The sequence below is a fragment of the Mirounga leonina genome, unplaced genomic scaffold, assembly GCF_011800145.1.
Source record: "Mirounga leonina isolate KUSES-001 unplaced genomic scaffold, KU_Mleo_1.0 Mir_101595, whole genome shotgun sequence".
In the NCBI taxonomy this organism is placed as follows: Eukaryota; Metazoa; Chordata; class Mammalia; order Carnivora; family Phocidae; genus Mirounga; species Mirounga leonina.
Window position 1 is genome coordinate 17,548,825 of NW_023270158.1, and position 13,550 is coordinate 17,562,374.

Here is a 13,550-nt window from a genome sequence, read left to right on the forward strand (position 1 = left end):
TGTGTATATATATATATATATATATATATATATATATATATATATATATATGTGTGTGTGTGTGTGTGATACGTTTGTATATATATTTACATTTGTATCTGTTAGATTATCCCTTGTTTTCAAGGCCAAGAGTATCACCTGAATGCTATTCAACCATGACATCCATTTTGTTCTATGCATTTCATCTTCAATATTAGTCCAAGCATCTGTAGTCAGATTTCAGTTCCCACCCCTATACAGAAAGATCTTTCATGAAGGGCACTAATTTTATTCTTGCCAGGTACAATGCTTCTTATAGCAGTAAGTACCCATAATTAAAACTACCTCTTAGAAATCACCTTATTTGGGAAAGCATCTCTGTCCTAAACATGATTATATTTCTCTAATCTGTCATCCTCAGGAAACTCATCCAGCTTTTATGTTTGTTTCTCTGTTTATCGTATATGTACGTGTGTACACATACACAGTATTTTTAATCTTAAAAGTATCTATTTTTTCTAACAGAACATATACTTTTGAAATGTTTTTTCTTAACAGAGAATATGAAATACTTTAGCCAATATATATTCAATATATGATCATATGTTTAGAAGCTACTACTCAGATTCTGATGTATCTAGTACAGATAATTTCAAGTCAAGAAGACAGAAGCTTAAAAAAAGCCATCAGTTAACCATTCCATAAGGGTTGTATTGTTAATTTTAAAATATATTAAAGGTCCATAAAAATTCTTAGAGATATCAGGAAATTAGGAATTCTAAAATATATAACATCAAGTGCAAACTAAAAGGCAATTGAGTTGTATAATATAGAGAAAAAAGAAACATAATTAAGTTTTAAGCAAAGTATACAAAGAAGGGAAGTTTACTGATTCTCTAATAAGTTGATTAAAAACACTCTGTGACTGCTTCCTCCTTCTTTATCGGCATCTCTTAAAAGCCTCCTCCTTTCATGACATCTTCTCTAATTAATATGAAAGTAAGTTCCAGATTCCCCAGAGGCCTACCCTGACTTTAGAAGCAATTAATTTTCTATTCACTTAACATTCTATAATGAAGTTTTCCCCTTTGACAGAAAAAGCAATTTATTCACTCAAATGTTTATTCAGAAGTTGTTATATCCTTCATGTTGGTAGCAGAGCCTGACTTAAAATGTGCCCAAGGAACTGAAAAAAAATCACGTATTCATACAGTCAAATATCAACTAGGTTAAGTACCAGGCACTATATTAGGCACTGGCATGCCAAAACCAAAGTAAGCCAAACCAAAACAAACCAAAAACAAAACCAACTTAAGTTCCATTCGCTAATTTCTAGAAACCAGCAATCTAATCAATGTTAGAATGGCCAGAAATCAATATGGATAAGGTAAAAGAAATTAGGTCATGGTAGCCTTCACAAAGGCAACATGAAATTACTGACTCTGTCAACACCTTCCCCCCAACGGCCACCAGGAACATGCCTATATAAACAAAGTTAAGTTGATCTAGTTGTTGCAACAGGAGAGGTGGCACATAATAGCGAACTATGGGGTAGGTCTCTAAGAGGATGGTTAGAAGAAGTTGATTGGATTTGCGCACATGTAAAGTGAGGAGAGTGGTCAAGGAAGCAGGGCTTTGCCTTTGATTAGATGTCATAAGTAAATGGAGTTACTTCTGTGACTGCGCATCTTAAGAATTTTTATCTAGATGGCAGGAACAATGTAGAGAGGCTAAAACCAAGATTGGTAAGGCAGCATCATTTGTCACATTAGTGAAGATGGGGGATATGCAGTCATTTGGGGTGGTTTGCACCCATTTTTTGGTCTGTTGAAATATGATTACAAGATGGTCACGTTTTGGTCTTGATCCATCACAATCATGAAGTGGCCTTGTCTGTTGTTGGCATTCTGAGCTGTTGCACATATTCAGCAGGAGAACACCGCAGGCTAGCTGTGAGCACTAGTCAATGTCAACATTGAGCATCTCCAAGGACTAACTGAAGTGCCCAGCCAGCTTCTGATTATCAGTGGCTTCTTTTTGCTTTTTCAAATGAATATCAACAGAGGCATAATAGGATAATATTTATGTTTTAGTAAGTTCACTCTGACAGAAGTGATGTGAAAACCTCTAAAGGAATACAGTATTAGTGGCAGGGAAGACCAGCTAGGGATTTTCTTCTTAAACAGAGGTAACCCATGGCATTAGCTTTAATCAGGGTTGTAGTGTTAGGAATAGAGAGAACTGGACACTTTCAAGAGTGGTTAAGGGAATGAAATTAATTGAACTAGGGTGGACTTGCAAATGGTAGGAAAAAAAAAATCTAGATGACCCAGTTAGCTTTTAGATTTCTGGATTAGGCTGTCAGAAGAAAGAAAGGAAAGAGAAAGAATAAAGGAGGGCTGGGGAGAACATAAGATTTATTTTAAGTTTTCAGGCAAATATCCAACTAAAGTTGTCTATTAAGCAATTAAATAAACTGGCTTGGGCTTCAAGGGAGAGACATAAGCTAATGATACATATTTGGGAGCTATTAGAAAATAGATGTTATTTGAATAGGAAGAAATGAGGATAATCCAGGGAACAAAAACAAGGGAAGAACTGTGTAGAATATCAATAATAAAGGAAAAAGGAGATAGAACAAATGACCAGAAATGCACAAAAGTAACCAATAGATAATGGTATCCCATAAACCCAGGGAGGAAAGAATTTCATGAAGGATAAAGAGGTTAAAATAGAGTATAGTCCTGCAGAGAAGGTGAGTAACTAAGACACAAAAATATTCCTATGTGTTTAAAGGAGAGGAGGGTTTTATTGAAGATATGGATGTGTGGCTGAATGGAAGCAGATTCCTTATGACATAGTGAAAATATTGAGAACTCACACACATACACACACACACACACATACACAGATTAGCCTTAACTGGCCAAAGCACAGTCTCTTCCACCAAGGCAGAGGGGGAAAAGAGAATATGAGCACAAATACACATAATTTGTTAGATATCATCTTAAATAAACTAAGAGGGAAAGTCATCTGCCATGCCGGTTAAAAACTCAAAATAATTGTCGAGAGAAGGAGAGAAGAAAACTTACAAGGAATGCATGGAAAGCTTATGGAGAAGCACCAAAGCATCTGTGTAAGTAGAGTATTTCTGAAACAGAGTAATGTCTGGAAGTCAAACATCTACAGTCTAGTTATGCAAGGAGGTAGGTGAATTGAGCAGATTAGGGAAACGGAAACCTTTGGAGATAGCAGGACAACCAATATGACCTGAGATTTTTAATGAAGGCATAATGTGGGTGGAGAAGAATATGATCCTGGTGCCAGTCTTCAATGAGAAAATATTATCACAAAATGGTGAGTAACAGATGGCCATCGGGATAGCCAAGGGACGAGATATTTTTACACAGAAAGAAGTACCTTCGCAATTGGCCCTGGGAAGTGAGGAAACTAGCAATTCTAAATGAGTGGGGGGATATATGCAACTAAGGAATCATTGAACACTACATCAAAAACTAATGATGTACTATATGCTGGCTAACTAAACATAATAAAAAATAAATGAGTGGGAGGAGTTAAAGAGTCACTAGTCTTAGTGGTGTTCTTGAGGGTAAAAGTGGTTTCCATGTAGTACTAGAACAAGTAATAATGAGTACATAGGACAGAAAGTTTGTTTCGGAAGAAGGACTTCAGAATGCACAGAGAGTACGTATGTGAAGGACCCAAGAAGCAAGGCCAAAGAAGGGCAGAGAGATGAAGAGTCAAGAAAACACAGATGAATAGAGATACCTATATTGTGGGTGGCAAACCCAGATAATAGACCTAAAAGAAATGTAGAATTAATTGGCTTCAGGATTTCCAACAGAACTTTGTTAAAAGTTGATTTGGTATGAGTGAGAGCAAGCATGGGCTCCAGAAAGAGCCCAAGGCCTGTTGACCTTAATAGCTGGTATGAGGGCTTTCAAGAGAACACTACACAGGTGTACAACCACCTTGCAGTAAGACTAGATTGTTGTTTTAATTACTACCTTACATTACCATGTGCTCAGTTCAAGAACTTGAGTAGCTACACCTGTTAATTCCACTTGAATTTCTCAACTGTGGTGACATTAACAGAATGAGTAAAGGATCTAGGAGTTTGGTAAAGTCTCAGATGATGCCTTAGAGTGCTGATTCTCAAACCTTTATGTACAAACCAATCACTTGTGGATCTTGCTCAAATACAAATTGATTCATTAGGTCTGAACTCACACGTTTCTAATAAGTTCACAGATGATGCCAATATTGGTTGTCCGGGGACCACTTGGAGTAGAAATGTCCCCTGGAATTCAACTTTTAAGTAAGTGCATTATGTTAGTTATATAGATAAGACACATGACTAGTAGAAAAAGAAAAATTGTTAGTTTTAAAAATATATAAAACTGAAGTGATAATATTCTACAACATTCTAATTGGCTGAAAACACTTGAAAGTAATAGATGAGTGAAGGAGTCGAGTGAAAGAAAAAAAAAAGAGGGTAATATTTAGCCACTTTTAATGCCTAAAAACGAATACCACTCAAGTTCATGAGACGGGCCTCCTGTGTGTTCAAAATAAGTTACATACACTGACAGGTGAAGAAGTAAGAAAATTAATGTACGTCTAAACTGCATATCCATCATCACTATGTATTTCTCTCAAGGATTTTTAATACATACATATTATATTTAGCCTGAAGGAAATGTCTAGGTAAATCATTTCATGTCCTATTTTAGTAGGCAATTAAGAATGATGTTGTTATTTCAGAAAATGAGAGTAGAAGTTGATAAAGGTGACTCACAAGGTATCAGAAAACCACTCATACAATATTGTACATCTTTTTTAGCACTTTCAGTCTGTCATTGCTGACACTATTGATTAAATGCAAATTGCTTCTAGGTAACCATATGATAACAGGAAATTTTTGAATTTATATTCTTGAGATTCTGGTACTCAATTTTCCTGCTTGATCAGAGCTGTTTTAAGATCCAGAAATAGGATGACAAACAGATAAGTAGATTATTGGGATAAATTTTTAAAAATTTAAATTAGCTAATAAAATGTCTGTCCAAGGTGACTCATACTTTCAGTGGTCAAATACATCACATGAACTTTAAAATGTATTTTAGACTTGATCTTCTCTAAGCAGTTTTCTACTTAATAGAACTTCCCTCCACAATCATCACGAAAAACATACCTTCAAGTGAGTATACTTTGAAATAACACACTTTGCTAATTTTCTACTACATATATTATGCTTCAGTTTAATTTTAAAACTAAAACATCATCATAGTGCCCATTTCTTAAAATTATTTATAATTGTCTATTATACTAATGACAGTACACTGTATATAACTAATAATGCTTTTAAAATAACTTCTCAATTTATAAATTGTTAACTCTGAGATATGTTGATGGAACCATCTCCTCTCTACCTCAAGCAGCCTAAAAAATAGAATATTTTCTCCTAGAAGAAAATCATTTCTTGCTCTCCCAATGTTCCAACTGCAGAGCAAGTATTAGCTTGTATCTAAGAGAGTGTTGTGTAGAGAGTTTGTCTGCTAGGAAACTGAATGCTCGAAACATGAAACTGAGTTATTCACACACATGACCTTCCTATAGCTAAAATTATTTAACATTCAGAATATTTGTTTCTTTAGCCTGCCCACTACAGAGTATTCACTCTATTAGAAACGCTCTCACAATTGCCAAAATGGATGTTTTATAATTGTAGAAGTTGAAATATCAAAGCCCTGATAATGTCCTTGAAGATGAAGCAGCTCCTATTAAATTAATAAAAATCCCTATTGTGAAAGACACAATTATAATGCCTCAGCAGGTAATAAAAACAGTAAACCGCCTCTTACTATAAATAAATATTGAAAAAGGCTGGACATCTTTTAGTTATGGTAATGCAATACATAAATATCTGGGCAATGCAAATCTGTTACAAGTACTAATGAGTATAAAAAATAACTTTTTGATGATAGTGAGAGCATAAACAGGGTCCTAAGTCTAGTATTTCTAAGGGTCTATTCTATTCTGCAAGCTTGCTAAGTCCCAGCCTTGAGGTGACAGAACAGTACATGAAGGAAAATCAATATGAGTTAATGTTATAAAATTGTTAATTTACAGCTAAATATTAAAAAATTTAAAGAAGGTTTATGAAAAGCATCCCTGCTCAGTCACAAAAGAACCAGGAAAAATTTCTCTAAGCTAAACTCTGATTCTGCTGGATATGTAAAATATACTTTAAAGATATATTTAAAAGCATTATTCTATATTGCTTTAATCTTTTCAACTGACAGAATCAGATAGTACAAAGCACAGAGTTTACAAGCAGCAAAACTTAGGAAAATACATAAAAATTAATGCATAACCTACATTGACTTTTTCTTTAAGGTCTGAGAAGTTGCCTTCCTTCCGATAGATTGCAAATTCAGGACTCTGCAACACAGCTTCTGAACGAGTAATCCAACTGTGAAGTTCAGTTATATCGACATCCAACCTAACACAGGAAAAAATAAGGGTCATTATTTCTTGATTATCTCTTTCTTCTACATGAAAAAAAAAAAAGTAATCTCTCCACGTTTACCATTCTCCTTCCAATCTGAGACTCCTGCCTGATGCCCCTGTTACTGTTAATAGCACTACCATTTCCCTAGTTACGTAGGCTCAAAATTTGGAGTTAGCTTTTTTTAATATTTTTTATTAATTTATTTGACAGAGAGAGACACAGCGAGAGAGGGAATACAAGCAGGAGGAGTGGGAGAGGGAGAAGCAGGCTTTCCACGGAGCAGGAAGCCCGATGTGGGGCTCAATCCCAGGACCCTGAGATCATGACCTGAGCCGAAGGCAGACACTTAACGACTGAGCCACCCAGGCACCCCTGGAGTTAGCTTTGATCCAGTCTTATGATCATGGAAATCACTTTATTAAGCTCAATGTAGCAATCGCCTCCCTAGAGTATCTCCTATAAGCTATCATTCTGCCTCTACTTGAATGTTTGCACTGGCTGAAAAATTACTATTCCCCAAGTTAACCCTCTTTCTTTCTGGAAAGTACTTATACCAAACATAAAATTCCTGTCGGTAGCTCCCATTGAACCATACCTTGGAAATCCATGCCCTTGTGTAGTCTCCAACAATATCACTGACTCTGAATTTGACCATGTAACTTGCTATGGTAAATGGGATATTAGGAAGCATAAGGCAAGCAGAGGCTTCATAAGTGCTTGCACTGTGGATCTTGTCCTCTTAGAACATGTACTGAGAATGCAACTGTTAGCTAAGAATTCCAATGGCCCTTTAAGGAAGCTTGATCTAGCCAGCTGGAGAGACAATGTCGAAGCTAATGAGGCACCACACACGTGAAGAAAGCTTTCTTTCACCTTTTGACCTGACACCAGCTGAATATAGCCAAATGAATTCTCCAGCTAATAGCACTTAGAGCCTCAGAACTACCCAGAGAGCCCTGCCCACATTGCAGAACCCTGAGAAAAGATAAGATGCTGCAATAAGCATCTAATCATATACCCTGATATTCTCATTCTTTTATTGTGGAGACCTATGGAGCCAATGGGAGTTAATTGTTCAATCAGGTCATTCAGATTGAGGTAAAGCAGAGATTGGAGGAGAGTCATAGACAGTTGCAAGGGAGGAGGAGGTCTGTGCATCACTTGAAATTCCAGGCACAATTCTAAATTGTGTGTGCATTTTTCTTGAGAAGGAACCCCTAGATTTTATCAGCACCTGTAAAGAATCTATGAAAAGAGAATTTAGAAATCATCTAATCCAAGTTTATTAAAACAACAGTCAACAAGGTCTCCAGAAAAATATTTATTCAATTTTTATAGGAAGCTTGTGAAATAGGACAAAAGTACAGATATAAAATTTAAGACACCAAGTAATGTACTTTTATCACCATGATACATCTTCTTATCCAAGACAACCCTCACATAGTTGAAATCAATTCTTTAAAAACACTAGAAAATATCTGAGGGTACCCTACCTTATTCCTAGTTACTTCCATGGCTAATGCCTTGGCTTGTCAGTATCTTGTTTAAAATTTGGCTCCTAAAGAGACCATGTCAATAGTGTTTAGTACAATCAGGAAGGAACAGACAATTGTCTTCTTGGATATGCAGCCTACAAGTTTGATCAATGTTTTGACTTCCATATTAGACCTTTAACTCACATTGAAGTTAAATAGAGCTAGACATCTCAGAATTTTTCACATAAACTATTGCTAAGCCAGTTCTCCACAACCACAAACTTAGGAGCTGATTTCCTTTTTTTTTTTTTTTTCTTTTTTTGAGAGAGAGGGTGCAGGACAGAGGCAGAGGGAGAGGGAGAGGGGGAGAGAGAGAATCTTAAGCAGGTTTCACACCCAGTGTGGAGCCCAATGTGGGGCTCGATCTCACAACCCAGAGATCATGACCAGAGCCAAAATCAAGAGTCGGACGCTTAAACGACTGAGCCACCCAGGGGCCCTAGGAGGTGATTTCCCAAACTCTTACTTCAGGGCTTTCAGTCATATAAACCTGATAAGGTGTTGCATGTTAGTTGCAGGCTACTGTTTTAAAATTAAACTGATACAGACCTTCACAGAACATGAAACACTTCCAAAAACATATTCTCTTTTTGTGTTCTTAAAAAAGCCTATGGTGAGTTATTATTAATCTCTCTGCTCGTGTAAGAAGGAAGTTCAAAGAAATTAAGTGAATTGATCTCAGACTGTTAGTACCATGGAGAAGGAACTTAATTCATCTTGTTTACCATTATATCCTTCACCTCAAATAGGGCCTGGTTCACAGGGACAAATATTTACTGAGTGAAGGGTACTCAACAAGAAACTGAAGGAACAGGGAACTGAATTCAGAGACTTGGACTCCAATTCCATGTTACTGAATGTCAAAACTTTTATTTGCATTTGGGCTGTAAATATCTATGGATTTTCATTTTATCATGGTGATTGTTATCTTCCCTACATTTGTTTTTTCCTGTAAGTTTAGTTACCGGGTTTCCTATTTCTTCATTCATAATGGTGATGTTGAAATAGAGTCCTATTGCATGCTTCTAAACACCTCTCTTTCTCTCTTTGATGTTAACTCACCAAATCAAATCTTTGACTCTGGTCACTCAGCCACCTACAAAATTCAGTGCAGGTTTTCCATCAGAATACTTTAAGAAAAGAAGCATTTTTACTTTTCCTTTTGTACAATACAGATATCACTGGGTCTCTCTGCCTTTAGGCATTCACTTGCCAGTGCACAGGGGAGGCCAGAAGTGCTCAGATGTTAATCCCACCAGAGTGACCCTTAACAAGAGAGAGCTAGGAGCTGGTAGATCAATATCCCAGCACCCCTGCCTTTCAGTATGACCATCATGGTGAAAGTTACACACAGAACCTCAGGGGGTTCCCAGACGGTTTCAACTCCAGTTGCCTCCAGCAATAACCCAGTATCATCTTTTATTGGCTGCCTTCTTTCCCTAACCTCACTCCCCCACTTTATTTGCTGGGATCACTTCTCCCAATAAAAAACTTGCACCTAAATCTTTGTCTCCAGATCCACTCCCGGGGAACCCAACTAAAGCAATGATCAACAGCTGCAAATGAACCCAGCATCCTGTCATATTAAGCTGTTTTCTCCTTGAATTCTGACTCTCCACAGGAACTATTTTAAACTTTTTCCAAAGCTTTCAAAGCGTTAACCCATCTTCCTTCTACAGCTATCAACAGATGACATTTTTTACTCAACCAATGAAAGGGCAATTATCAGACTAGAATTTCTTCCACTTTCTATGTCCAAATATTCAATCTTACCTGTGTGTGCCTGTCTCATTCCCTTCTCTTACATTTGAATGAGTTTCCCTTCTTTACCTAAAGCCAATCACTCTACTTGCCTTTTATACTTTGTTCTTTCACTTTTTTAAATTTAATTTTATTATGTTAGTCACCATTCATTATATCATTAGTTTTTGATGTATTGTTCCATGATCTATTGTTTGCATATAACACCCAGTGCTCCATTCAATACTAGTGCTCCTTAATACCCGTCACCGGGCTAACCCATCCCCCCAACCCTCTCCCCTCTAAAATCCTCAGTTTGTTTCTCAGAGTCCATAGTCTCTCATGGTTCATCTCCCCTTCCGATTCTCCCCCCCTTCATTTTTCCCTTCCTACTCTCTTCTTTTTTTTTTTTTTAACATATAATGTATTATTTGTTTCAGAGGTACAGAACTATGATTCATCAGTCTTACACAATTCACAGTGCTCACCATAGCACATACCCTCCCCAATGTCTATCACCCAGTCAACCCCATCCCTCCCACCCCTCACCACTCCAGCAACCCTCAGGTTCTTTCATGAGATTAAGAATTCCTCATATCAGTGAGATCATATGATACTTGTCTTTCTCTGATTGACTTATTTCGCTTAGCATAATACCCTCTAGTTCCATCCATGTTGTTGTAAATGGCAAGATTTCATATTTTTTGATGGCTGCATAATATTCCATTGTGTGTGTGTGTGTGTGTGTGTATACACCATATCTTCTTTATCCATTCATCTGTCGATGGACATCTGGGCTCTTTCCATAGTTTGGCTATTGTGGACATTGCTGCTATAAACACTGGGGTGCATGTACCCCTTCGGATCACTACATTTGTATCTTTGGGGTAAATACCTAGTAGTGCAATTGCTGGGTCATAGGGCAGCTCTATTTTCAACTTTCTGAGGAACTTCCATACTGTTTTCCAGAGTGGCTGCACCAGCTTGCATTCCCACCAACAGTGTAGGAGGGTTCCCCTTTTTCCTCATCCTCGCCAACATCTGTCATTTCCTGACTTGTTAATTTTAACCATTCTGACTGGTGTGAGGTGGTATCTCATTGAGGTTTTGATTTGGATTTCCCTGAGGCTGAGCGATGTTGAGAACTTTTTCATGTGTCTGTTGGCCATTTGTATGTCTTCTTTGCAGAAATGTCTGTTCATGTCTTCTGCCCATTTCTTGATTGGATCATTTGTTCTTTGGGGGTTGAGTTTGAGAAGTTCTTTATAGATTTTGGATACTAGCCCTTTATCTGATATGTGATTTGCAAATATCTTCTCCCATTCTGTCGGTTGTCTTTTGGTTTTGTCCACTGTTTCCTTTGCTGTGCAAAAGCTTTTTATCTTGATGAAGTCCCAATAGTTCCTTTTTGCCCTTGCTTCCCTTGCCTTTGGCGATGTTTCTAGGAAGAAGTTGCTGCAGCTGAGGTCAAAGAGGTTGCTGCCTGTGTTCTCCTTTAGGATTTTGATGGACTCCTGTCTCACATTTAGGTCTTCCATCCATTTTGAGTCTATTTTTGTGTGTGGTGTAAGGAAATGGTCCAGTTTCATTCTTCTGCATGTGGCTGTCCAATTTTCCCACCACCATTTGTTGAAGAGGCTGTCTTTTTTCCATTGGACATCCTTTCCTGCTTTGTTGAAGATTAGTTGACCATAGAGTTGAGGGTCCATTTCTGGGCTCTCTATTCTGTTCCATTGATCTCTGTGTCTGCTTTTGTGCCAGTACCATACTGTCTTGATGATGGCAGCTTTGTAATAGAGCTTGAAGTCCGGAATTGTGATGCCACCGGCTTTGCTTTTCTTTTTCAACATTCCTCTGGCTATGCGGGGTCTTTTCTGGTTCCATACACATTTTAGGATTATTTGTTCCATCTTTTTGAAAAAAACTTGATGGTATTTTGATAGGGATTGCATTAAATGTATAGATTGCTCTAGGTAGCATTGACATCTTCACAATATTTTTCTTCCATCCATGAGCATGGAAGGTTTTTCCATTTCTTTGTGTCTTCCTCAATTTCTTTCATGAGTATTCTGCAGTTTTCTGAGTACAGATTCTTTGCCTCTTTGGTTAGATTTATTCCTAGGTATCTTATGGTTTTCGGTGCACTTGTAAGTGAGATCGACTCCTTAATTTCTCTTTCTTCTGTCTTGTTGCTGGTGTATAGAAATGCATCTGATTTCTGTGCATTGATTTTATATCCTGCCACTTTATAGAATTCCTGTATGAGTTCTAGCAGTTTGGGATGGAGTCTTTTGGGTTTGCCACATAAAGTATTATACCATGTGCAAAGAGTGAGAATTTGACTTCTTCTTTGCCGTTTCGGATGAGGTTTTATTTCTTTTTGTTGCCTGATTGCTGTGGCTAGAACTTCTAGTACTATGTTGAATAGCACTGGTGATAGTGGACATCCCTGCCATGATCCTGAACTTAGGTGGAAAGCTCTCAGTTTTTCCTCATTGAGAATGATATTCACTGTGGGTTTTTCATAGATGGCTTTTACGATATTGAGGTGTGTACCCTCTATCCCTACACTCTGAACGTTTTTTTTTTTTTTTAAGATTTTATTTATTTATTTGACAGAGAAAGGGAGACAGCGAGAGAGGGAACACAAGCAGGGGGAGTGGGAGAGGGAGAAGCAGGCTTCCCACAGGGCAGGGAGCCCAATGCGGGGCTCGATCCCAGGATGCTGGGATCATGACCTGAGCCGAAGGCAGATACTTAATAACTGAGCCACCCAGGCGCCCCAACTCTGAACAGTTTTAATCAAAAAAGGATGCTGTACTTTGTCAAATGCTTTTTCTGTATCTATTGAGGGGATCATATGGTTCTTGTTCTTTCTTTTATTAATGTATTGTATCACATTGATTGATTTGTGGATGTTGAACCAACCTTGCAGCCCAGGAATAAATCCCACGTGATCATGGTGAATAATCCTTTTAATGTACTGTTGGATCCTATTGGCTAGTATTTCGGTGAGAATTCTTGCATTAATGTTCATCAGGGATATTGGTCTGCAATTCTTTTTGATGGGATCTTTGTCTGACTTTGGAATCAAGGTAATGCTGGCCTCATAAAATGAGTTTGGAAGTTTTCCTTCCATTTCTACTTTTTGGAACAGTTTCAGAAGAATAGGTATTAATTATTCTTTAAATGTCTGGTAGAATCCTCCTGGGAAGCCATCTGGCCCTGGGCTCTTGTTGGTTGGGAGATTTTTGATTACTGCTTCAATTTTCTTGCTGGTTATGGGTCTGTTCTGGTTTTCTATGGCTTCCTGGTTCAGTTTTGGTAGTTTATACATTTCTAGGATTGCATCCATTTCTTCCAGATTATCTAATTTGCTGGCATATAGTTGCTCCTAATATGTTCTTATAATTGTTTGTATTTCTTTGGTGTTGGTTGTGATCTCTCCTCTTTCACTCATGATTTTATTTATTTGGGTCCTTTCTCTTTTCTTTTTGATAAGTCTGGCCAGGGGTTTATCAAACTTATTCTTTCAAAGAACCAGCTCCTAGTCTCATTGAGGTGTTCTACTGGTCTTTTGATTTCTATTTCATTGATTTCTGCTCAAATCTTTATTATTTCTCTTCTCCTACTGGGTTTAGGCTTTATTTGCTGTTCTTCTCCAGCTCCTTTAGGTGTAGGGTTAGGTTGTGTATTTGAGACCTTTCTTGTTTCTTGAGAAAGGCTTGTATTGCTACATACTTTCTTCTTAGGACCACCTT

General features: G+C 37.5%; 1 protein-coding gene across 9 annotated transcripts in view; it reads right to left on the bottom strand.

Moving 5' to 3' along the window:
- DMD (dystrophin) overlaps positions 1-13,550 on the bottom strand; it is a 1,717,438-nt gene that overhangs the window by 1,395,701 nt on the left and 308,187 nt on the right. For all 9 annotated transcript variants that reach the window (XM_035001266.1, XM_035001277.1, XM_035001248.1 and 6 more), the window contains one exon: positions 6,382-6,505. In XM_035001266.1, coding sequence (XP_034857157.1) covers positions 6,382-6,505 — 124 coding nt within the window. The remainder of the gene's footprint in view (positions 1-6,381; positions 6,506-13,550) is intronic.